The sequence below is a fragment of the Pseudophryne corroboree genome, chromosome 10 (assembly GCF_028390025.1).
Source record: "Pseudophryne corroboree isolate aPseCor3 chromosome 10, aPseCor3.hap2, whole genome shotgun sequence".
NCBI lineage: Eukaryota > Metazoa > Chordata > Amphibia > Anura > Myobatrachidae > Pseudophryne > Pseudophryne corroboree.
The window spans coordinates 123,917,665-123,944,738 of NC_086453.1; the positions used below are offsets into that span (position 1 = coordinate 123,917,665).

A 27,074-nucleotide genomic window follows, 5' to 3' on the forward strand; every position below is an offset into this window, starting at 1 on the left:
AAGCATGTACTATATATACTCATGGTGTCTATAATGTATAATGAACTTTGCAGCTTCAGAGAACTCATGAGCTGAGACCCAGGAGAGAGCTAACAGCTACTACGAAATATATGCAGCTGCTCTTGCTCAAGCATGCAGAGAAGCCGCTTCCGGATGGTGCAGTCCGGTGACCGACAGAAAATGTGGGCAAATAAATTTGTACATGATCAAGTGGAGCTCCTGAAGTGTGTTTGTAGATATTAGTGGGTAGAAGTTGTAGGAATGAATACCTAAATTATATTCACTATGGCATTTCTTTGACATAATCAATTTCCTCAGAGGGGCATGAATGCTTATTTTTTGCATGATGCTAAACCAAGTAGTATCTTAAGGGAAACAGTAAATTAAAATGAACACTGTGGATGCTCCTAAACTGTCAACACTGTAGGCTGGAAATGAAAGTGATATTTTTACTTTTCAACCTTGAACATTTTTAAATGGAGTCCTACCTAACTAGTTGAGCTTGTAAGATGTAGGGGATAATTTTTATTAATTTGCAATAATCGGGAAGTGGTTATCTACCTTGAAATGCACTTAGCAAATAACTAAAAGCACTTGTTGGAAGGATCACCAGGGATCTTCGCTCTGTTTCAGGTAGCGAAGCCAGAATACAGGAGGCATTTTTTGAGCCAGAATACAGAAGGCATTTTCTTTTATTATTTATATAAATGTATAATTATTTTTTTGTGCTACTAATAAAACAGTAAGCAACATACAGTATGTACTTAATCTCACTGTATTTGTATTAGCAAAACAATTGTGATTTACTACACTAACCCATAATGGGAACCATGGTGTGTATGTTAAGTATGGATTTAGGAATTTAGGGCCTACTGCAGAGGTGGACTCAAAGTGTTTGCAATACCAATAGATGTATGGTCCAGCAATTATGGTTGTACTGTGTATGAGTCGCACTGTATATGCATACTGATGGTCTTGTGACAGCGGTCGCAATGCAAATTTGTACTCAGATTGACAAGCAGTGCCTGTTTGTGGGAGCTAATGATAGGGTGGTGACTCAAATGCAGGCATGTTGCAACTATTTTGGAGGCATATCTTTGCCTGTGACTGCGTCGCTGTATGCAGTTGTAATGGCTCCAGTGGCTTAGTTGCGACTGACATTCAGCCAATGGGCGACCATTGGTGCATTTGTGTATGAAAGCTTTTTAAAAAGTTTATCTGTGTGATTTCTCTATTATTTAACTGATCTATTTAAAGAGAATTGTTGGACAAACTTTGGTTAGATCTACAGATGTTTTTGAATCCTATGTAATCACACAAATTCTAACTTGTTTCTGTTATCTCATTGCAATTTGTACATCTGACCTAAAGACACTTGAGTGTCTAATTTGGCATTATATACCAAAATGGCATTCTATACCAACAGTGGCATTATAAAGAATATAATGGTTTTGATGCACTTAAAAGAGAAAAATTATAGTGGTCAAAAAATGCAAACATCTGCGTAAATTTGGGATACAAAGGTATAGTTCCTGCTTTAATTAAGCAAATAACATTCAAGCATGGTAAGGTAGAGCTTATCGTATTAGCTATCTCACACAAGAGGGTTCTTGGCATTGCTTGCTGTCACAAATGGCAGTAAACCCGTGGAATGAAAAACATATTCTAGGATTTCTATTCTTCTAACAAAATAAACACTGAAAGTTGGTCTGATGTTCTATTGCCATCTAAAGTCTGTTTTCCTGCAAATTTACGTCTGATTTGCCATTAGTAATCCTTCATTTGCAAATGTGATAAAAAATTGAAGGAAAACATAAAACTCAGTGCTTAGTAAATTTACCCCTAAATGTCTTAATTAGAGATGAGTGGGTTTCGGGTTTACTCGGTTCTCAAAACAGCATCTTATTGGCTCACGGATGTCTCTTGTTTTGGATAGCCAGTAAGATACCATTTTGAGAACCAAGTAAATCCGAGTAAAACCCGAACCCGCTCCTCTCTAGTCCTAATAAATATTTTTATATGTCTATGTGTATTGGATACTGTAAAAAGGCTCCCCTCCAACTACTGTATATTATATAAAAATATTGAAAGTTAGCTGAAAAATGACCCAGTTACGTATACTAATCTACAGTATAAGTAACATCCACTGTAGTCACAAGAACTCCACGCACAATACTTGAAAACTACTCTATGTGAACGGTATCCTTTGCAATGCATCCTTTTCTCAGGAGTTGAGATCTCTCTTTGAGGTTACTGGACTGAAGCGCCAGCTCCAAAAAATGCCCAACCACAGCACTTAATTTATCTTACTGAATTCAATTTTGCCATTCTTCCTCAATCTGTTCTTGGTTGAATATTTAATTACGAAGTGGAGATGTCCAAAGAGATTAATGGCACAGTTCTATATGAGATCCAGTATATTATAGCAATAAAAAACCCCAGAAGATCAATTTTATAAGATTTTCATAATTTCTTTGTAGTCCAGGGATCAAAAGTGGAGAAATTCAAGCAGAAAGACATGTACTTGCTTTCAGTTGTTTTTGTTTTATGCTGCTCCATAGTTAAAGTGACAGCAAAAAGGCAAAATAGACTGGATTTAGATTTAACTTGATTAATAAAGGTAATTTGTTTAGTTCCCTGGTTCTAAGAACTGATTTTCTGTGTGGAAAAATATCTACATTGTGACAAAGAGGCTGTATAGTGGAAGCACACACTGACACAGACCTTGTCCCAGTATTGTTTATTTAGTATGGCTGACCACAATAACCATCACACAGTAAATGTTCGTGGCCCTATCAATAGCTGACCGAGATCTACTCCCAAGACACCGGCCAGCTTTCCTGGCATCGGTCATACAGATAAATGGCAAAAACAGTCTTTTATTCCTTAGACATGTCTGTAAATTGAGCTGCTGTAGTTGCAAAGTGACTGATAAACCGCCTATACCTACCAAGCTCAGGAAGGTTCTCAACTGTGTCTTCGTCTTAGGCTTTTACCAATTTTTAAGTGCCTCAACCCTTCCTACAGATGTGCCCTCATTCATCAATCCAGACCCTCTTGGCACACCTGGTCGTGTGAGAATCTTCTAACATAGGGAGTCTTTTGCTTCTTTTTTTGCTGAAAATGCGGTGCAACTAGGATGCACCAGGAGAATGATTCATTTGCTATACTGTATGACACTTGTATATCTGTGTGCGTCTGAGTCTCTGAATGTGTATATAAAGTGCTACAATGTAGCAGTGCAGCTTTTCCCATACGAGTTCTGTTCTGTCCTCGTCAACTAAGACATATTTTTGGCAAAAATAAGCCTAACATTAGCAGAGTTGCATGGAACCTGGCAGCTTACTCACACCAGGCATTTCACGCTGGCAAGATGTGTAAGAATGCATCTATTTGAAAATTCGCCTGACACTGTCTAACTACGTAACCCAAATACTTAGCTTCTCTTGGGGCCACTGCATATTACTCAGAGTGAGCCATCAAACCTGCATACCTGAACAAGGCCAGTAGCACCTCAACCTTACGGAGATGTGATTTCCAGTATTCTGTCAACTGGATAGGCTGCCGCATATGAAGTATGGGGTTTCAGTACTTTGCTCATCACCCTTTTGGAAAGTGGCCGGCACTCCATGAAAACCAAAGGGTAGGATCTTGTACTGGGAAAGACCTTCAGGGGTAGAAAAAGCTGTCTTTCTGCAGCGGGGTACACTGGGTTCCACAGGGAATAACATCAGGGTGTAGAGTAGGATCTTGATCCGAGGCACCAACAGGCTAAAGCTTTGACTGTTCCCAAGATGCTCAGCGCTGCCTCCTCTATAACCCCCGCCTCCATGCACAGGAACTCAGTTTGTAAGTTGGTGCCTGCAGCGCAGGCAGCAAACAGGCAGGGCTGCACCAGCAGCCCTGAAAAGAGCTTTTTAAAGTGAAGAAAGAAGTCTTCAAGGGCTGCAGCAGAGGCACTCTTAGTGCTAGATGTCATTCTGACATCTCCTGCTGCAGCTCCATCACCTCCCCCAGCGGCGCTGTATACTCCCGTGTCCCTGGTTGCTGGGTACTTACAGCGGAGGCTCCGGTTCTCTACGTCAGGCACACACACCAGTCTCAGCTCTCCGGGATCGGGTGGCCGCACTCAGGGAGGAGGAAAGAGGGTCCCCAAGGTGGGGCCCCCTGGAAATCACGATCCTGCGTGGACATTGGGAGGTCGGCCGCGCGCGCTGGTGTGGACACTGTAGTAGTATAGGGACCCCACTAAACCACCAGGGCAGCGGCACAGGTCAGTTTTACTAAAAACTGTTTACATTTGGCACACAGTACCCAGTGGTGAAATCCAGCAAGGGGATAAGGCTCTGACCTGTAACCCCTCCCCCAGCCCCAGGGTGCCATTTAGAGTAAATGTTCCCACCCTGGAGCTGCATCTCTCTCTCTCTCTCTCTCTGTCCCTCACTCCCTGTCAGCGTTTGGGCGCCATTACCGCATGCTAAGCTGATCCTGGGACTGTTTGGGCAAAGCCTCCTCTGTAAAGCCGCCTGCATGTCAGTGCTGTGCATTTTACAGGACACTTAAGTATTCTACATGTCTAGTGACAGTGTTAGTTAAGAAACAGTGCATTACTTCATGGTTATGTAGTACAAGTACCCTGTGATATACATCCAGTCTTTACTGTGCATTGATATATCTATAGATCTGTATAGCTTTACTTAGTATTACTTAGTATTGCTAGTCCAGTGCAGTTTCATTGATCGTCATAATTTCTGCATTGCACATGTGACTATGTGTGTGTGCATATAGCTGCTGCGTGATTTGCTGCTGCGTGTACTGTGATGCCCCTGGTTCACGCTTCCATATTATGTCAGCTTCAAGGGGTGACGGTTCTGTTGCTGATCGCACACTGCGTGGTGGTGATGCTGCAGACAATTTGGAGGACAACAAAACAGTGGAGGGTTCAGGTTCTGGGGGCTCCCTGCCCCCCAGTAGGGCCGTAGCAATGGGGGTCCATAATGACCCACCTTGGGCTACTTTTTCTCCTCTACTAAATACTCTGGTAACTAGACTCACCCCCATTGGGACCTCAGGTGCCGGTACAGCCACATATTGTCCCAGGAATTTTTCTCCTGTCCACACAGTTACAGCAATTTAATCACTCACTGAACAAACAAAAATCTAACCCTCACCCGCCTAAGACCAAGGGGTTCTCTAAGTGGGCCATTACTTCCTCACAATTCACCCATGTTCCAAATACTTCGTCTGATGAAGATGGCGTATATACTGACCACTCAGACACTGACCCAGATGCTTCTGATGGGGAATCTGTTTCGCAGGTGGATGTTCCTGACTTGTTGGAGGCTATCAGGCTGATTATTCACATTGATGTTGACCCAGAACCTGTTGTTACCTTTAAGAAACCGGATAGGTTTAAACCTCAGAAGGTTATCAAACAAGTTTTGCCTCATTCTGACCACTTGGTTGACATACGTCAGGAAGCCTGGGAAAATCCAGGAAAGAAATTCACACCTCACAAGAAGATGCTGGCTCGCTACGCCCTCGCTGCGGAGCTAAGTAAGAATTCAGAAACGCCGCCACCGGTGGATTCGCAAGTGGGGCGGCTGGTGGTATCCTCTGCTCTGCCTGTAACTACCGTCACCTCTCTGAAAGAACCAATGGATAAGCATGTGGAGGGTTGCTTAAAAGCTATTTACACCCTTGCAGGAGCTGTGCATCGTCCCACTATTGCAGCTACTTGGGATGCAGAAGCTATTGAAGCATGGGCTCAGGATGTGGAAGCAGAGCGGCCGTCCAACTTTCCTGATAATGCTAGACAATGCCTTGTGTATATTGTCGCAGCATCTCATTATATTAAGGATGCGGTTTCTGATGCCGGTATTCTGGTGGCCAAGGCTTTTACTACATCCATTTTGGCTCTCCGGATTCTCTGGTTAAGGTCCTGGTCTGTGGATCTGGACTCTAAGAAAACCCTGGAGGTGCTCCCTTTTAAGGGAGACATTCTTTTTGGTGAGGCTCTCAACAAGATTGTGGCTGGCTTAGCTTCTGCAAAGATGGCATGTCTACCTAGTACTGCTCCTTCGGTCCCAAAGGTTAAGAGTACTTTCTTTTGTTCCTTTTGTCCTCCAGGTAAAGGAAAGGGTCAGGCGTACCCGAAACAGGCTCGCACTTCCAAAACCGCTAAGCCCAAACCTACATGTGCCTGGGCTGCCCGTAAGCCTGCTTCCAAATCAGACAAGCCTGCTGCATGACGGGGCGGGCTTCCCCCTGGGGGATCCCAGGGTGGGAGGCCGACTTCTAAGGTTTACCCAGGAATGGTTGAAGACCACTTCAGATGCCTGGATACGGGAATTCGTCACTCATGGATATGCCATATCCTTCAAGAATTGTCCCCCTCATCGATTTTGCCTGACGGACATCCCTTCGGATCTGGTGAAGGCAAAAACTCTTCATTTGGTGGTACAATTCCTCTTGGACAAAGGAGTGGTAGTGCCGGTGCCTCTGGCTCCAAGAGGCAAGGGGTACTACTCACCGCTCTACCTAGTCCCGAAACCGAATGGTTCCTCCCAGCCCATTCTCAACCTCAAGTCCTTGAACAAATTGATGAGAGTCTCCAAGTTTCGGATGGAAACTCTTCGCTCTATTGTTCTGGCTTTGGAGCCTGGGGACTATATGGTCTCCCTGGACATACAGGATGCTTATCTCCATATTCCTATTGCCATGTCGCATCAGCAGTACCTGTGGTTTGCTATTGGCAACCTCCATTATCAATTTCGGGCTTTACCTTTTGGTTTGACCATGGCTCTGCGAGTCTTCACGAAGGTCATGGCGGTAATGACGGCTTTACTCTGCCATCAGGGTGTCAGGAACCTACCGTATCTGGACGACTTGCTGATCCTGGCAAATTCCCCAGAAGTTTTCCTCAGTCATCTGGATCTGATGGTCCAGTTTCTGCAAGCCCACGGGTGGCTCATCAACTGGAAGAAATCCTCCTTGGTCCCTGCTCAGAGTATGGTGCACCTGGGGGCATTGTTGGACACTCACAAACAGCGGTTGTTCTTGTCTCAGGAGAAGGTCTGAACCTTCAGGACAAAATTTGATGCTTCTTCTCTCGTCCGCGTGTGTCGATTCACTCGGTGATGCAAGTACTAGGCCTCATGGTGTCGGCTTTCGATATGGTGGAGTAAGCTCAATTTCATTCCCGCCCTCTGCAGAAACTGATTCTTGCCAAGTGGGATGGCCTGCCTCACCGGATCAGGTCTCAAATGATCTCATTGTCTCCGGAGGTCTGTCTGTCACTGAACTGGTGGCTCCAGGACCAATGATTGAGCAGGGGTCGGCCCTTTTGGATCTCCAACTGGGTCCTTCTGACAACGGATGCCAGTCTGAGAGGTTGAGGTGCGGTGTTGGAGCAACACTCCCTTCAGGGTCGGTGGACCATGGAGGAGTCTCTCCTCCCGATAAACATTCTGGAATTGTGGGCAGTGTTCAATGCTCTGAACTTGGCCAAGCATCTGATACAGAACAGGCCTGTTCAAGTACAATCAGACAATGCCACCATGGTGGCGTACATAAATCATCAAGGTGGCACTCGAAGCCGCATGGCAATGATGGAAGTGTCAAAGATTCTTCAGTGGGCGGAACGCCATCTGCCAGCCATATCGACGGTGTTCATTCTGGGGGTCCTCAACTGGGAAGTGGACTTCCTCAGTCATCAGGTTGTACACGCCGGAGAGTGGATCCTCCATCCAGAAGTATTTCAACTCTGAGTGGACAAGTTGGGCCTACCAGACGAAGACCTGATGGCGTCTCGACACAATCACAAGGTTCTGGTCTTTGGAGCAAGGACATGGGATCCTCAAGCAGCACTCGTGGACGCACTGGCAATTTCATGGAACTTTTGGCTGTCATATGTGTTCTCTCCAGTGTCACTTCTGCCTGGGTGATAAGGAAGTTCAAGAAAGAAGGAGGAATTCTGCTTCTGATCGCTCCAGCGTGGCCCAGACGGCATTGGTTCTCAGACCTACAGGGTCTCTCGATAGAGCGTCCTCTTCTACTTCCACAATGCCCAGACCTCCTCATTCAGGGCCCTTGTGTATACCAGGATTTGGCCTGGCTGGCTTTTGACGGCGTGGCTCTTGAAGCTTCCATTCTGAGTGCCAAAGGATTTTCTGAGGCAGTCATTGAAACCATGTTGAAAGCCCATAAACCGGCTTCTGCTCGGATTTATCATAGGTCTGGAATTCTTACTTTGCTTGGTGCGCAGCTAACAATCATGACACTTACAAGTTTAGTACGACCAAACTTTTGGCATTCCTGCAACAGGGCCTGGACTTGGGCCTTCGTGTGGCCTCACTCAAGGTTCATATTTCTGCCTTGTCGGTTTGGTTTCAGAGAAAAATTGCGACTCATCCTGATGTTCATACATTCACTCAGGGTGTGTTGCGGATTCAACCTCCCTATGTCCCGCCTGTGGCTCCTTGGGATTTGTCGGTAGTTCTGGAGGCCTTGCAGGAGTCTCCATTTGAACATCTTGAATCCATAGACCTTAAGTGGCTTACTCTTAAGGTTCTGTTTCTGCTAGCTATTGCCTCTGCTAGACGGGTTTCAGATTTGGGTGCCTTATCCTGTCAGTCTCCCTTTCTGATTTTTCATCGTGACCGGGCAGTCCTTCGGACACGCCCTGGTTATCTACCTAAGGTAGTATCTTCTTTCCAACTTAACCAAGAGATTGTGGTTCCGGCCTTTATCTCTCCTGAATTGCTATCCAAAGAGCGGTCTTTGGACGTGGTACGGGCTCTCCGTATCTATGTGAAGAGGACTGCTTTCTTTCGGAAGTCTGATTCTCTATTTGTACTTTTTGGTTTTCACAAATGTGGCTGGCCTGCGAATAAGCAGACCCTGGACAGATGGATTAGAATGGTGATTGCACATGCTTATGTACAGGCTGGTCTTCCAGCTCCTGCTACCATCAAAGCCAATTCTACTCGGTTTGTTGGACCTTCTTGGTTGGCCCACCGTAGTGCGACCCTTGAACAATTGTGCAAGGCGACTACATGGTCCTCAGTGAACACGTTCATAAGGTTCTATGCCTTCAATACTTCCACCTCCCAGTATGCTTCCTTTGGATGCCATGTTCTTGTGCTCGCTACAGTGCGTCCCCTCCCATGAGGAACTGCTTTAGGACATCCCCGATGTTATTCCCTGTGGAACCCAGTGTACCCCGCTGCTGAAAAGGAGATTTATGGTAAGAACTTACTGTTGTTAAATCTTCTGCGAGGTAAACTTGGTTCCACAGGGCGCCCACACTGACGCACTTAGCTTCTTTGAGTTTGTATGGCATTAGCCGCTGATACCTTCTCCTGTCGTGAGAATGTGGTGTACGTGGCTACTAACGGTTGTTGTCTGTTTTGCCTGCTACTGCATTGGACTGGTTAACAAAACTGAGCTCCTGTGCACGGAGGCGGGGTTATAGAGGAGGCTTTGCTGAGCATCTTGGGAACAGTCAAAGCTTTAGCCTGGTAGTGCCTCAGATCAAGATCCTACTCTACACCCTGATGTTATTCCCTGTGGAACACAGTGTACCTCGCAAAAAGAGATTTACCAATAGTAAGTTCTTACCATAAATCTCCTTTTTCCTTTGCTATGGGCATAAGAGGAATCTGTCAGTAGCCCTTTGAGAGATCAAGGCTGGTTAAATATTTGCTGTTTGACAAACTTTCCACCAGTTCATCCACCCATGGCATCAGATAGGCATCAAACTGGGACATGCTTTTTAACTTTATAAAGTTATTGTAGAACTATAAGCTGCCACTGGGGTTTGTAACCAGCAAAATTAGGCTACACCACTGGTAGACTCCTCTATTACCCCCACTTGGACCATGTTCTCCTCCTTCCTTCAACCAGCCTCAGGTATCAGGAATACTGCCCTGGGAGGTGTGACAATATCATATTCAATCAAAGCTATGTGTCCTAGTAGGGAAGAGAACCCCTTCCTGTTCCATTGTACCATCTCATTCACCTGCCGATTTTGCTCTGTGGACAAGGTAGGTTCTATGATAACCAATGACTTTTCCAATACCGCACTCAACATCCATGCATTAAATCTTCATCATGCCATGATTTAAAAAGATTATCATGATGTATCTGCTCTTTCATCTCCCCCCCACCCTTCCAGACTTTATAGTTCACAGGGCCAACTGCCTCTACTACCTCATAATGCCCCTGCCAATGAGCAAGGAGCTTGCTCTCTTGGGTTGGTCCTAGAACCAAAACCTTATCCCTGGGACAGGAGGACTGAGTTATCACAGTAGTTACATAATTTTACTTCTGTCATCCTTGCGCTTCTTCTACATGATGACGCACCAAAGGAATTATCTTCCCTAAACTCTCATACAATTAAGAAACAAACTGTACCATGTTTGGATCTCTAGGCCCCTTTTGTTAACAACCCTCCTTTAACATATTCAAAATGCCCCGGGGTTGCCTCCCATATAGTACTCTAAAAAGTCTTACCCCCATTGAGACTTGTGGTACCTCTTTGACAGTGAATAACGGGTAAGGAAGAAGAGTATCCCATTCCTTCTTCTCCTGTGCTACCGCCTTCCTGATCATATACTTCAGGGTCCAATTAAACCTCTTCACTACTCCATCCATTTGTGGATGGTAAACAGAAGTGTAGTGTTTGTACACCTTGCGGTTGACACATATCCCTCATTAGCCTGGACATGAATGGCTTACCCTGATCGGTAAGCATTCCCAATCGGGTATACAAGTGAACCAGCTCTCTAGCTATCATGCTAAACTCTATATTTCATAAGAGTATTGCCTTTGAATAGTGTGTTGTGCAGTCTAGCACCACAATAATATACTGGTGGCCTCATGTTAACTTTTCTATGGGCCCAGCAAAGTCTGTTCCATTTAATTGAAAGGGCTCCTATATCAACCTGTATCAGCCTGGAAATATTTTTTCAAGGCCATGTGTACCCCTCAGCAAGTAAAACATAAGCAGGACTTTCCTCGGTTTTGTCCTTATACAGGTGTTTCCTCCAAAACATGGTTATGTGCTGTTATTAGTACCAGAAGAACATGTACTTGGGACACTGGTAACTGTTCCACAACCCGCTCCAGTGCTCACTCTATAAAGGTAATCATTTTTTTATCACAGAGTATGTCCTTTTCCCTGATAGTGGGGTTGTTCGGAGTACGCCATTTACTTCTGTCACCACCTTACAAGCTTGATCCATAGTATCATCATTAACTGGGTTCCAAGCAAAGTTCTGTAATGGAAGTAATCTCGGCACTGGTGACCAATTTGTGTCTTCATTGGGCCCCGGAGTGGGCTCATGTGTTTTCCTCCAGGTGACAGGGAATAGTTGGCCGACGTCCTTCAACCAATGTGATTTCTAGGTTGCCTTGCCTGCAAAAGCTGTAGCAGCTTCTGGCAATGGCAACTCTGTTATCCTGAGGTGTAGATCTTGTTAATCAGTTGCCCGTATGTCCGGTTAGACTTACACTAAGAACACCTACTGAAATATTGAAAAGTCACATCCCAAGATGAGTGGATACCAGGGTCGGATTATCCATAGGGCCCACCTGCAAGATTCCCGGTAGGCTGACATGTCTGTGGGGCATGTTTTGTGTGTTGTCATATGGCCCCACCCCCCACATGACAAACAGCCCATCACACTCAGTAAACTGCACTATCCCCATTAATTCTGTTTTTCCATCTCTGCAGTACAGCAACTCTACCATCTAGTGATGCTGCCATGGTTACATGGTATGTTATACCTCTTGTGCTGCCCATGTCAAGCCACTTCTACAAAAATTTTCAGGGACACTTTTAGTTCCCAATCCGCATCTGGTCTAAAGCACAATTGCAGCAAAGACGTAAGGAAGGACACAATTGCGTATAGTCAGGGCCAATGATGAGGTATCCAGCCCCCCTCAACAGACCCCATATCTTCATCAGACTGCACCCCTATTAGGGCTGCTAGATTCAGAGGTTTGACTCAGAAGACTGCTGGGACCAGAAAGCCGCACTGGAGCCATAGCAGCTGCCAGAAAATGTAATTCAGCACTGGACACCAGCGTCAATATGTTAACACTAGGCGCTTCATCGCGCCCTACGGGCGCTCTTCACACCGTCGAAAGGGGATACACCCCCTTAACTCCTGCACGCCTTGCTGGGGTTCAATATTTGTATTATATGGAGTATTACCTGCATTCCTAGGTTTGTTAGTTGGTTAAATATTGCAAGACAAAAAGTGCTTCCGATGGTGAAGGGGGCGTAGCCCCTTGCGACGGCGTGAACAGTGCCTGCAGGGCACGATGTACAGAATGTAGCGGGTGCGGGGGGGGGGGGGCAGGGAGTATGTAGATGCTGCGGGTGGAGGGGGGGTGGATGCAGGTGGGGGGGTGCGGGACCTATAAATATGTGATGTTATGTGTAACAATACATAGGACACGGATAAGGATGTATGTGATATAGACATACCTGCATGAAGAGGTATATGGTGTCATTAGACACAGAGGGGAGTGCTGGTACAATGCGGAACAGGGGCAGCTGTGTCCTCTCTCTACACCGTACCATCCTTCAGGTGTAGCAACGCGGACATGTTGCGCACGCAATGTCTCCACGCGGCCGCAGGTGCACCAGTCCCATCTTCATGCACTTTGTGCGCGCCCCCCTCAGGTGCTGTGTGAGGGATAGGGAGGAGGCGGCACAGCGAAGCTTCACCGATATACCGGTAGCTACGTGGGGCACCGCAGGGGGTTATGGCTCCTGTCCTCCTGGTGAGGGTTTGTCAGGGAGTTATCCAGGAGCCGGTGGTATGGACCCTGTATTGGACACAGGGGGGTAGGGAGGGGACACAGAGACGCGGGGTGGTAGGGAGGGGATGCAGAGACGCGGGGCGGTAGGAAGGGGATAGAGAGACGCGGGGCGGTAGGGAGGGTATAAAGAGATGCGGGCGGTAGGGAGGGGCTAGAGAGAGGCGGGGCGGTAGGGAAGGAATGCAGAGACGCGGGGGGCGGTAGGGAGGGGATAGAGAGATGCGGGTCGGTAGGGAGGGGATACAGTGGCACAGGGCGGTAGGGAGGAGATACAGAGAGGCAGGGCGGTAGGGAGGGGATACAGAGAGGCAGGGCAGTAGGGAGGGGATACAGATACGCGGGTCGGTAGGGAGGGGATAGAGAGAAGCGGGCGGTAGGGTGGGGATACAGAGGCGTAGGGAGGAGGGGATACAGAGACGTGGGGCGGTAGGGAGGGGACACAGAGACGCGGGGCGGTAGGGAGGGGATAGAGAGACGTGGGGCGGTAGGGAGGGGACGCAGAGACGCGGGGCGGTAGGGAGGGGATAGAGAGACGTGGGGCGGTAGGGAGGGGACGCAGAGACGCGGGGCGGTAGGGAGGGGATAGAGAGATGCGGGGCGGTATGGAGGGGATGCAGAGACGCAGGGCGGTAGGGAGGGGATAGAGAGAGGCAGGGCGGTAGGGAGGGGATACAGAGACGCGGGTCGGTAGCGAGGGGATAGAGAGAAGCGGGGCGGTAGGGTGGGGATACAGAGGCGTAGGGAGGAGGGGATACAGAGACGTGGGGCGGTAGGGAGGGGACACAGAGAGACGCAGGGTGGTACGGAGGGGATAGAGAGATGTGGGGTGGTAGGGAGGGGATACAGAGACATGGGGCGGTAGGGAGGGGATAGAGAGAAGCGGGGCGGTAGGGTGGGGATACAGAGGCATAAGGAGGAGGGGATACAGAGACGCGGGTCGGTAGGGAGGGGATAGAGAGAAGCGGGGCGGTAGGGTGGAGATACAGAGGCTTAGGGAGGAGGGGATACAGAGAAGTGGGGCGGTAGGGAGGGGACACAGAGACACGGGGCGGTACGGAGGGGATAGAGAGACGTGGGGCGGTAGGGAGGGGATACAGAGACGTGGTGCGGTAGGGAGGGGATAGAGAGAAGCGGGGCGGTAGGGTGGGGATACAGAGGCATAGGGAGGAGAGGATACAGAGACGTGGGGCAGTAGGGAGGGGACACAGAGACGCGGGGCGGTAGGGAGGGGACGCAGAGATGCGGGGCGGTAGGGAGGGGATAGAGAGACGCGGGGCGGTAGGGAGGGGATAGAGAGATGTGGGGCGGTAGGGAGGGGACAGAGAGATGCGGGGCGGTAGGGAGGGTCCCCAGTGAGGAAGCTGATGAAGAGAGGGGGGGGGAGTAGTGGAGAGGGTGGACACCATTAGCGGAGACATTTGCAAAGTGGTGACCAGACATAGATACAGTGGGTAGGATGGCCGGAGGGACTCACCGTTGGGGCTGTGGGCGGCTGCTGCAGGCTGGTAAACAGTACTGTGTTCAGAGGCAGTCTGTGCTACTATTACACACATTCCCCCCCTGCTCGTGCTGTGTGGTGGATGAAAAGGGGCATGGCCTAATGCAAAGGGGGCGTGGCCTCACTGGTCTTTTCTCTCTCGCACCGGGGATGTTTCCAGCTTGCCTGTAGATGCTGGCAGCCCCCGGAGACTGGAGTGTGTGTGGCGGCTCTTCTCTGTGACAGGAGGAGAGTGCTGCAGGAGATGACGTCACTGCAGCACTCGCCTCCTGTCACAGCAGGAGAGCGGACAGCGGGATGTGCGTGGAGGAGGCGGCGGGTCTGTGTACGCGAGGCAGGGAGGGCTATGAAGCCTTCTCCTGCACCACTCTCCTAATGTCTATGCCTGTGGCAGCAGCAGCAGTTGTTGTTCGCTCTGAACCGCGGCCGGGGAGTCGGAGTGGCTGATGGCGAGGGGGGGGGGAGGTGGGGGAGAGGAGGAGCAGAGACTTGCTGCACATGTGGTGGGCGGGCTCTGTGACTCCGCCCACCGCTGTGACTCCACCCAGCGTTAGAAATGCAGGCACAGAGTCACAGGGCTAATATATAGGAGATTCTAAAACGTTGACATTTCCTCACTGTCTACAGGATGAATGTTGACATTATGACTGTTGAAATAACATACCCAACCGATATCGCAGATGATCATATTGCTGAATTGTACATTAATACATTCTGGCAGTAATTTGATACATTTGCATGTTAATCGCTTTGACCAACCTATGTGTTTCGTCTTGCTGAATGCAAACCTTCACCATGATTATTCTTAATCTTAAATAGAACATACATTTAAAAGTTGTAATTACCATACTGTGTTTCTTGTAGATCTCCAGTCATCGTATTCTAGCCAGACCTTGGCTAACCTATGGTCCAAATAGAACACCTGATTCTATAGGTCACATACACATGTGTCCATGTCACATGTGTACATGATAGCAGATTAAATGTTTTACATTGTTTCTTCTGTGATGTCTGCTCAGGTCACAAGAACAACTCAGACCATCCATGATTCATGTCACAGGGGAAAGCTTTATGGGTTCAGATATTTGTGCTGCCACTTTCCATGTCTATCTATGGCATATTTCCTTCATATTAAGGAAGGTTACCAAATCACCCCCAATCATTTTAGAAAGTTAGCACTTATGATTCATGATCATTGTAGTGCATGAACATACATCAGAACATTCTTGATGATCTCTAGACTTTTTTTGCAAACATTCAAGATTCTTTATAGAATGTTGGATTCTGTCTGTTGGTGCAGAATATTTTAGGATGTCACAGAAGACAACTTTTTGACATTTTATGTTAAATGTTGTGTTGACTACCTTGCATTGTATAGTAGGAAGTTTGGACAAAGATTCCATGAACCTTGGTTCAAGCTGTTGCTTATCATTCTGTATCCAGTTGCTTTGATTATTGTATACAGTATAAATGTTTTGGACAAAAGGCATCCAGCATCCAATTAATATGACAAATGCAGTGTGAGATGGGTTTCAGATGTTCTCTTTTTATGTTTTATGTTTTTTTTCATGTGGTTTTATATCATTATATAAACATGGAAAAAGCTGTCCAACTGGAAACCCACCAAGGATTTATGTGTCTACCCTAAATAATATCCATATACATTTCAAACATGCACTCATAACATGTACTCAATTGAAAAATATGTCAAAGCACCAATACAAAATATAAAATGTCCTCATCCTAATTGTTTATTTATTGTTCTTTTTTTATTTGGTTTTCTAAATGTGGAAGCGAGTTTGTTACATTTTACTTTTCCGAGAAGTACTTGTCTCTATGGATGAAAATGTGTATTACTTTACTTCTCAAAATAAATGATTTCGATATCTCACATGGCTTGCATATAACTTTTCCTGTCATGTTGTAAATGTAAAAAGTGTATTTTTCATTTTCTTTATGAGCTAACAAGCACAATGTATTATAAGTTTGCACTTGTAAGGGAGCACAATACACAATGGCGTGCAGAAAAATAAAGCCATGTATGATTCCTACTGCCTAAACAAAGTACTTATGTAGCAGATACACCTTAAATCTCCACTTTTGGATTATTGAGTCTCTGTAGCATCTGGTGAAGAGAACCTATTATCCATTTGTCAATTACGATTAGAATCATTCTCAACTACGCCTCAGCATTACAAAGCATAGTGCAAATCTGGTGTCTATTAAATTGTATTTTATTCTACAATAACATAATAGGTTAGAAATCTGTTTCTGCTTTGTATTTGTTTAATAGAAAATATGTTTATCAAGTTGTTGTTTTTTATTTAATAGTACAAGAAAAACCATCCAAGATAAGACAGTATGCACCTATTTTTATTTAGTTTACTAAACAACATCCAATAGAAGCAGAGAATGGAATATTGAAATCTAGAAATTGTGGGCAGAGACAAAGAAATTGATTATTTCATAGTAGTTAACTCTGATCTGAGACGTTATGCCCGCTTATCCTCAACCCAGAAACAAAGTGCTTGTTTACCATTTTTCTCTTTCTTGTAATATTAAAATCAATACATATAAACATTAGTGGATTAGAGAAACAATATTTAATATGATACCTTCCAGTTATTATCAAAATTGTATTTTATTTTCTCTAACTCTATCTATCTATCTATCTATCTATCTATCTATCTATCTATCTATCTGTGTCTGTCTGTGTATCTATCTATCTATCTATCTATCTATCTATCTATCTGTGTATCTATCTATCTATCTATCTATCTATCTATCTATCTATCTATCTATCTATCTATCTATCTATCTATCTATGTCTGTGTGTCTGTCTATCTATCTATCTATCTATCTATCTATCTATCTATCTATCTATCTATCTATCTGTGTCTGTGTGTCTATCTATCTAAGGGGTGGGTTGTAAGCACTTGGTTCTCAATCACTTAGTAAAAATTAATATATGATGATGAGGCTGCCTCCTCTGTGGTGTTTCTGTTCCAGTACAGAAATTGAACTTAAACAAAAAGCATAGCGGGCACCAATACCACAATAGATTATACCTACAATGTGAATGAATCATGCATACCACAGATAGAATTATAGTTTCAGAACGTGGGTGCTATTCAGTCTAGGTCTAGGATCTTGAGTGACTCAAATAAAAACATAAAAAACAAACAGTGACTGATACAGTACAGGAAAGTTTCTCCAAAACAAACTCATAGCAGATATAGGCACATATTCATCAAGCCTTGGAGAGTGATAAATAGCACAGTGCTAAAATACCAACCAATCAGCTCCTAACTGTCATTTTTCAAACACAGCCTGTAACATGGAAGTTAGGAGCTGATTGGCTGGTACTTTATCACTATTGCTATTTATCACTCTCCAAGGCTTGATAAATGGGGGCCATAGGATAATATCAAGCTTATCAAAGTCAGGTTTTTCAATGGATGTAAACTTTTCTCTAGGAAATCCATGCCTTAGAATGAAATCACTTTTATGATTATACAGTACCTCCAAGAAATAAAGTGCAATAGAAAAGTGTGCCTTGGAATTAAAGTTCCCAGCTGTAAAAAAAAGACTAATTATCTTAAGCATGAATCAAGCTAGCCGATCTGAAGAGTCTTTAAGGATTCTGTTTACACCCACCTTCTGAGACTATTTATAACTCCGCTCGCAGTAAGCTCATATTGCTAATCATATGTGTTTGGTACTATACAGTTTGTGTGTGTATATGTACTGTATGATTGTGTATATGTATAGCTATACATATACACAAACATACATATATACTATATTATGTATATATTAGTGCTAGTTCAGGAAAGAGCGCATTCCACAACATACTGTAGTATTGCAGCATCTGTAAAGCATCCCTGGAGATTGGCTTTAATTGTTAACAAGCATGTTCAGATGGATCTTGTCTTGCAGTGCTAGTACCTGACTCCATGTATTTTACATTGTTAGTTTCAGAGGCCCCATGAGCAGTACCCTCCTTTAAAGTTTGGCACAGTTCCCAATGGGAGCACTGAGAAGAACATCCGAAGTAATTATCCAGACATGCATTCCTACATGATTAAGTACAATCAGAGACATGTAGAGGATGCCCTGCAAAATCTAAAGACTGGGTGAGTTATTTATTTGAAGTTGCATTGTAAACATGATACAAAACTAAATAGTACATAGCATAAAAACAAAATACAAAACTAAATCGTATATAGCATAAAAACAAAATACAAAACTAAATAGTACATAGCATAAAAATATCTCTTTGTGGAAAAACTTCAGATAAAAGTTGCTTTTTCATTCTAAACAAACCATTCCTCCCTACTGGTACATCTGAAAGATTTTAGAACCCACCAGCATCTGCAGCAATGAAGACACCTTAGATAATATTGAAACCAAACCAAACTGCTGCATTATCTGAGAGAAGCTGCTTGCATGGACATAGATGGGAACATTAGGATTTAGAATTAAAAATTAGCTTTTATTTTGAGTTCCGATTTAAGGGTAAATACGCTCAGGTGCCTAGTATGCTTTACATTCTATTCTTCTCAGCTTGAACCAATAAATGGAAACGCTAGCAGAATTATTTATTCCATTTCTGGCTCATCAAACACTCGGCAAAGTCATTGTGTACCAACAATAAATTTACTATACAATATAATGTACCAGGTTTTAAAAGTTGTTTAAACAATGATGACCACAGCTTCAATGGAATATACAGTGAGCTTTGAGCAATCACTTAAAATTGAAAATATATACGTTTAAATAAATTGTATGTACAAATGTAGGGGTAGATTGAATGTAACATGGAGCCTGTAGTAGACTTGCACAATGTGGTTCTGCACACATTTCCATAAATTATGGTGCAAATGTATTCTTATGCCTCTAATATGTCTGATAACAAATGATTGATCATTAATACAGTAAATATCCCATGGGCCTAACTCAGAGATTTATGCTAATCTGATGGGTAATGGCGGTTTGATGGACGACGGTCGCATTTCTCTCTAAGCTGAAGCATTATTAAAATGCGGCACCCATTTGTGGATGGGAAAGGAGCAGCAATGGCCATCGTTACAGAAAACAGGGGGGGTCGGCCCTATATTCTAGGAGTGCTGACGCAGCTGCTGTGCATTTTGTGTCCATCTCTGAATCTGGCCCATAGTGTTATACTACAACAGTACATCGCCTATAGCTGAATCAGCCCCATATTGGTTTACAGGGGTGTAGTACGGCTGACCGGCGGTCTCCTGACCGCCGGTCAGCTTACCGACGCCGGGATCCCGGCGGGAAGGGGCAAGTGCAGCAAGCCCCTTGCGGGCTCGGTGGCGACCTGCGGCCGCCACGGGTTCTATTCCCACTCTATGGGTGTCGTTTACACCCACGAGTGGAAATAGTCCCTGTTGGTCGGCATGCCGACCATCGGGACAGTGACCCGTCGGGCTGGTGGAGGAGGTCATGTGACTGTCGGTCAGCTGACCGGCGGTCACATGAATACCACCCGGTTTACAGTATATAGTACAGTAGATGAAGGTCCACTTCTTTGTTTTTTATGCTGCATCTTGGTGGAGCATGCAATATGCTGCACCCAAATGAAAACATGCAGGGAATATATACTGTATGCTTTACACAGTACATTAGAGTTTGAATAAACTATATCTAAATATGCTGAAATTATATTTAAAAAAAAACTTTGTTGAATAGTTCATATTTTTATATTGTGTTTTAATTAAGTATTTGTTTAAAAAATAACAATTATATAAAATGGAGACTGTGGGGTATATTTACTAAACAGTTGTTTTCATTGCTTTTTATTGATCTAAAATTGATAAAAATTATTTAAAATGATATATTTTTTGGGCTAAAACACACATGTAATAAAATTTTCAAATGAATATAAAAAATAATATCTTAGTACATTAATGTTATAGCCCCTGAAACTCAATATCAATTAGGATTAATTTTCATTGGTTTAAATCAATTGATCTAAATAGATGAAAATCAACCTTCAGTAAATATACCTCTGTGAGTCTCATTGTGTTGTGACAGTTTTTATTATTATTATTATTATTATTATTATTAAGATTGTATGTAATGTGTGTCCACAACACACTGTACTTCTCTGTCATAAAAGTTTTGTTTTACTAACATTACATTTATAGGCAAACGTTACACAATGAACCACAGAAACCAATCAGCCACTGGCTTTCATTGTCTCATTTATATTACACACACTGTAAAAGTCAAATTCAGTCTGCTAACTAATAAATTGTGGCCCCAATGAATGACTATGCTGCAAAAATTCTGCACAATATTGACACCTGCAACACTTAGTGATTGCTGCAGTGATTCTGTGCATTTGTAGCAGCCACTCTGAGAATAAAGAACATGAGGGAATGGTATAGCCTGCGAGAAGCAGGAAGTGCAAGACTTTGTGCGTGTTCTCCTGTGATTTTATTTTTCATTATTATTCATTTACACATCAAAATCAAGCTGATTTTACTTTGTATATGATTGCCACTATTTTTAAAAAACGGGAGAACTCGTACAACATCTTCCACTTCCTGCTTCTTTCAGGGTTTTACATTCTCCGCCAAAACTCTGTCTTGTGCCTCTTCTGATATGGGCATGAGTTTTATCAACTGTTGCCTAAATTGTCACTACAAGTTTTGGTTCAATAATGGTGTCCTCCTACTAAACAACACAACAGCCATATAGTACATTGTCTTCACAAAATGACAATTTTTTATGAGCAGCATTTAATTTTCCATTGACATGTTCATTTTGTTAAAGGAAACTGGATGCCTTTATTTATGATGCAGCTGTGCTAAACTACATGGCTCGAAAGGATGAAGGGTGTAAGCTGGTGACTATTGGCAGTGGAAAAGTATTTGCCACCACTGGCTATGGAATCGCTCTGCAGAAAGGTTCTAAGTGGAAACGTTCTATTGACCTAGCATTACTACAATTTCTCGGAGATGGTAAGTATTGCCTGTCTTCGCAGTTTTTCCTCCACAGTATATGTAATGACATGTCTCCAATGTTTTATTTTATTTTTGATTAACGGAATTTGTTCATTATTACTAATGAGCCTGAAACTGGGGATTCCGCATGTTTTAGTAACAGGCCTATCCATTATAAGGAGCCCTATGGGGCTAGCTAATACTCAGCAAACTCTGACAACTAAAAGTTTTCAAAGGTTGTCTGCCACAACCTCTTTAGATGTCATTGCTTCCCTGAGCTCCATTCCTTCCTATGGGAAGGAGCAATGGGTTGAAAGATGGATACAATCAGATAACTCCCCCACCTCCACTGTGCAAGCCCTGTGACCGGTAGCGGTTGCTGTGGTGGGGATGCAGCAGAGTCCAAAATTTTAATAGGGGGGCCACAACAACTGACCCCACAAATGCTGCCCAACATCACTGGCTGGGACTCACTGTCAGCATGAAGCCACTAGGAACTGGGTGCAGTAGCAGCAACAGACAACAAATTACATGCCGGATCTTCAGCCCACATCCCAGCCCCTGTAGATAATGAACTTCTATTGGCTAGCTTACGATTTGCCAGCCCTCAGACTTGTGTCATAGATAGTGCGGACAGATAGTTGGCTAGTTAATAGAAGTTCATTGGTAATGGAGGCTGGGGAGGCAGGCTGTTGATTTTTAATTAGTCTTCAATTTTAAAACATTGTACATAGTTATCACATTGAGAGGTTCCAAGAACATGTCGGGACATCTGTAATCTGTATCATAGAAAGTATTTTATATCTATGTTAGTGTAATATTCTGAAATCCAGAAACTTTTCACAATGGGCCATTTATGAAGTCGATCCACAGTGCACCAAACCCAGTTATGCCATCGTGATATCAGAAACAGCATTTTTGGGAAATGCTCATATTTATACTGATTAAGAATAAGATAGTCATAAAGCATGAAATTGATTGGCGGACCTTGATGGGAATAACCAATCATTATTGCTTTGCATATGAACACTAGTGGACAGTGTTTAAACTGTGTCAGGACTTGGAGTTAATATGCATTACATACAGTATGCAGGACTTCCCATCATAATAACGTAGTTGATTTTTGGGGTTCATCCTTTTATGAACTTCAATAAAACTGTCAATAAAACAGGCTACTCATGTCTTTTTCTGATAACAGTCCATTTTGCCATAGAGCTAAATATGCTCAAAAGCACTTTGCTACCTCCAGGAGCAATTATTACTCAGATTTTAAAAATAGACAATAGAGGAGAAGGCAAAGTCACACAAACTGTAGTCAGGAACCAGTTCTGCAATTGTCCTACAAAATTAGCAGCCAATGTGAGGTTAAATGAATCACGAATCAGTACTAGTGGAGGACTATCAAAATCAATGACTGAAATAGAGGACAACTATAGAATAATAAACATTAAGATAAGAACAGCTTAGCCTAGAACAGGTAATACGTACAGTACATGTGAGAACATCCATTTGTGCACAGTGTATGCTTAATAAAGCTTGAGTATAGGTCATGACACTGAGTGCAGACACTAAGCTATTGGTGACTGCAAATTCAGTACATGTAATCTCATTAACAGGTAAGAACATTGCAGCTATTTGGTAAATTAATAGATCAAACAACTTCGATAAAGTCACAACATTCACAGACTTTTGTCCCCTTACAACTGTACTCAAAAAAACAAGTGTATTTGTTCCATTGTAAATCCATGTTATTTTTATATTTTTTTTAAGTTTGAACATGATCTTTTCATTGGCTGAATGACATTGTAGTTGACATATTCTTGTGTTGGCCAACCTGATTGTCCATAGCCCTTAAGGCTATGAAAGAGCTTGGCTGATCAGCATAATTTTAAAGATAATTTCTAGGTGAGACCAAAGATCATCCTCCTTATTTGCCTCAAATTTTCTTCTGATTATAATATTAATGCAAGTATGGACTCCATGCTTATATATAGACTTTGCTACATTGAGACAATAAGGTCACCCTGCTGTTCTTGCTTATCTGCAGATATGACCATTGAGGTAGCTGTATCATCTCATGGTGTAAGAAGACTACTGCATTTATAACTTTCTCCACATACTGCAAAAGTGCTCAAAAATTTGATTTTGTTGCTAGGGATTTAATTAAATCATTGCAGCTCTCATCCATGTTTATGGCTATCTAACCTGAGCAGGATGACTCTGGAGAGGAGAATAAGTGGTCCCGTGAGCTATTTGGCGGGACTGTCATCATAGTAGCACTGTGCACAGAAGTATAAACACCACTAGGCTTAAAGTATTAGAATGTTTCTCCTTCTTATTCTGCACTTCTGTCACTTTTTGTCATTTTCTGGCAATGATTTGTACATATCTACTCATAAATGTTTTTAAGTTCTGTTTAGGCAGTAAAAAATGTAATGGTTTCAAGACAATTATGAAGTCCAAAACTTTGGTAGTTTTTAACCCATCTTTGTGGATTTGTGCCAAACATGTATTTCGCTGAGGAACCTGATTGCCATGTCCTGCCTGGAAAAGGACTTTTTAAAAATCAGGCGCCCTTCACTCATCATAAAAACAAACTCAGAAAGGATGTTAGATTATCAAAGTTCTTCATAAACATAATCCATATAACAGTGAAATGTATTTTTACGAGAAAAAAAAAACAAGCCACCTGTCTGTATTACTGCCTAGCTATTGCCATTATTATTTACTAGCTGATGCACCTGGGCTTTGCCTGAATACATTACTTTTGTGTAGATTGTCTCCAGCTGATGCACCCCACACTCAGGGGTGCTGTCACCTCCATTCTTCACCATTAGCAGTGCAACGGTGTAACATTCATTAGAAGTGTAACATTCAGTTAGAATGTGTATCTAACTGCTCAACTTCTTTCAACTGTTACTTTTGTTAAACTGTCATGGCCAGTGAAAAGTCAGATGCACACTGTGCACGTTGTGCCCAGTGTGCACACATACACTGACAGGGTGATGTATTGTTTGTCCTGCTAGAGAAATATTAAGTTATTATCTTTTAATTATAAAGCATCACATAGTGTCTGCATACTGAATTAAAATATGCATTATGATCTAGCAGCCACTGTATATGACAATGTAGGGTGAAACTTTCATTATGAGCACACAGCCATTAATAACATGCAGTACCATATCTAGGGTGCTGAGTGCCTCTGGCAGGACTTAACTAACTGAAACTTCTACTCAGCTGTGTTACCACATCATGATATTGCATGTGCTGCATTCTATGTACAGTATCATGAAAGCTTCAGAGTCTGGAGTTTGGACTAAAAGGTAATGCTGGTTAATGTAAAGAGGGCCTTCATTGGCACCAGGCAGCAGTGGGCCCCCCAAAGTTTTGAAGTAAAGGATACCTGAGTCTGGCAGCACCCCAATACCCCCTCAACCAGCACCCATGGCAACATGGCAAACTAATGTAGCAGTTACAGTAGGATAATAAAAAGTACAGCATAACAACTGCAGATTATACAGTATATAATGATGGTTCCTTCTTGCTGGGAGACAGACAGTGGCACTCTGGAGACTTGAAAATGACGAATTTTATGTTCAATGCATGAAAAAATACACCATATTTATTCATGCATTGAACAATAAATTTGTCATTTTCAAGTCTCCAGAGTGCCGCTGTCTGTCTCCCAGCAAGGGGGAACCGTCATTGAATACCTTCATACTGAGGGCACCGATGCATGTAAGCAGTTAGGTGAAGTGCCAGTCTGGCTTTCTTTGCTATATGTATATGTATATATATATATATATATATATATATATTTATTTTATATATATATATATATATATATATATATATAGTATGTTTGATAACTAGTGCTGCGCTAAATCAACTCTAATGTTGTTGTTATTAAGTTTGTTACACTATCCAGTTGCTTTTTGTTGTTTGATTGTCGGCAGTAACCCCACAGATTGGCCCTCTGCCTGAAAGACCCTTTTGAGTAGATATAGGGAAATTGTATCTTTAGGGGTCACCTAATATAAAAGATTGTGGGGTATATTCAATTAAGGTCGGATCCATTCCAACATGCATTTGTCAGAATGGATTCGACAAGGGCTATTCAAAGCCCATCTCAATTCGACTTTAAAAAAGTCGAATTGAGATGAAGGACCAGAGTTGGGGGGGGGGGGGGGGAAGCCGCAGGCAGACAGTGAATAGCTGCAGGGAGATGGGGGACAGCAGCACTGCAAGAGGATGTGGCACAGCCGCCAGACCACACAGCAGCGTCCACCCGGCTCCAGCAAGCAGGACTTCACTTGCTGGAGCCAGGTGGACGCTGCCATGAGCGACGGCTATGACACATCCTCCTGCAGTGCTATGCTGTAATGCTGCTGTCCCCCGTCTGCCCACAGCTCTTCACCGTCTACCCATGGCTCTCCCTCCTCTCAGGTCCCTCATCTCAGTTCAACTTTTTTTTAAGTCGAACTAAGATGGTCAGAAACAGGGCCAAAATCTGTTGAATTTGGCCCCATTTCCCTCAGAAGAAAGTGAATCGGCAGCTATACCGCCGATTCACGTACTCTTCGACAAGCCGAATTCCCCTACTTGTCGAATAAATATGCTTGGGACTGAATAGGTCGGAACCCCTTCCGACCTAAAAAAGTAAAAAACAGCCGTCTTTTCGATAAGACGGCAGTTTCGACCTTACTTGAATATACCCCTAAGTATATTGACACCCTTCATAGAACATCAAAACATATATCTATGGTACAGAGATTGGTCTATTTGTTATAACCTATTGTACATTGAATGCAACCACAGTACTTAATCTTCAAAGTATATATAATTTATTAAAACACTTTCTAAAATTATTTAAAATGAATTAAAAGAACGGCAGTTCAAATAAAAATTGAAAATTTGATAGATAGGATTTTAGTATAAGGTCCTCTTGAACTGAAAATATTACATTTTCTTAATCTTAATGTGATCCTCTCTCCTGGTCCTTCCTGTTCAACAAGCTTTTGAACAGGAAGGACCAGGAGAGAAGATCACATTAAGAAGGTTAAGAAAAAGTCATACCTTCAGTTCTAAGAGGACCTTATACTAAAATCCTATCTGTAAATTTTTTAATTAATTAATTGGGACTGCAGAAAATAGTTGTCAATAAAAGGACATCAAGTACATGAGGGACAATTTATAATCAGCCACTCAATCCATTTTTTGGGAGAGGAGAAAGAGTCTGATTAAGCTCCACTAAAGACACAAATTTGCTCGAAAATCCAATTGAAAAGGACCACACTATTAACAAAGAGTCCATAAATACAGACTCATTTTGTAGTACACCCCTGTTGGAGTCATAGATGATGAAACGCGTTGGTTTATATAGTGTCTGGATTCAAGGCGACAGACAAAAGCTGTTTTTTTGATCATACATAAATATAAGTGTACCTATGTATTTGAACTGTCGTTTTGTTAATTCATTTTAAATAATTTTAGAAAGTGTTTTAATAAATCATATATACTTTGAAGATTAAGTACTGTGCTTGTATTCAATGTACAATAGGTTATAACAAATAGACCAATCACTGTACCATAGATATATGTTGTGATGTTCTATGAAGGGTGTCAATATACACAAACTTTTATATTAGGCACCCCCTAAAGATACAATATCTATATATATATATATATATATTGTGACAAGGATCACATCACACACGGGGACTCAGATGAACATTTTCGGTGTTTATTTGGAACAGCAGGTTAGC

The 27,074-nt window shown here is 43.1% G+C and overlaps 1 protein-coding gene across 5 annotated transcripts in view; it reads left to right on the forward strand.

The window, feature by feature from the left end:
• The window catches only part of GRIN2D (glutamate ionotropic receptor NMDA type subunit 2D), a 1,339,090-nt gene that overhangs the window by 1,195,543 nt on the left and 116,473 nt on the right, over window positions 1-27,074 (forward strand). For 4 of the 5 annotated variants that reach the window (XM_063942779.1, XM_063942780.1, XM_063942778.1 and 1 more), the window contains 2 exons: window positions 18,308-18,468; window positions 21,140-21,327. In XM_063942779.1, the coding sequence (XP_063798849.1) occupies window positions 18,308-18,468; window positions 21,140-21,327 (349 nt within the window). Of the gene's footprint in view, window positions 1-18,307; window positions 18,469-21,139; window positions 21,328-23,356; window positions 23,688-27,074 lie in introns of those variants that run through there. The other variant, XM_063942782.1, reaches the window with a different exon arrangement.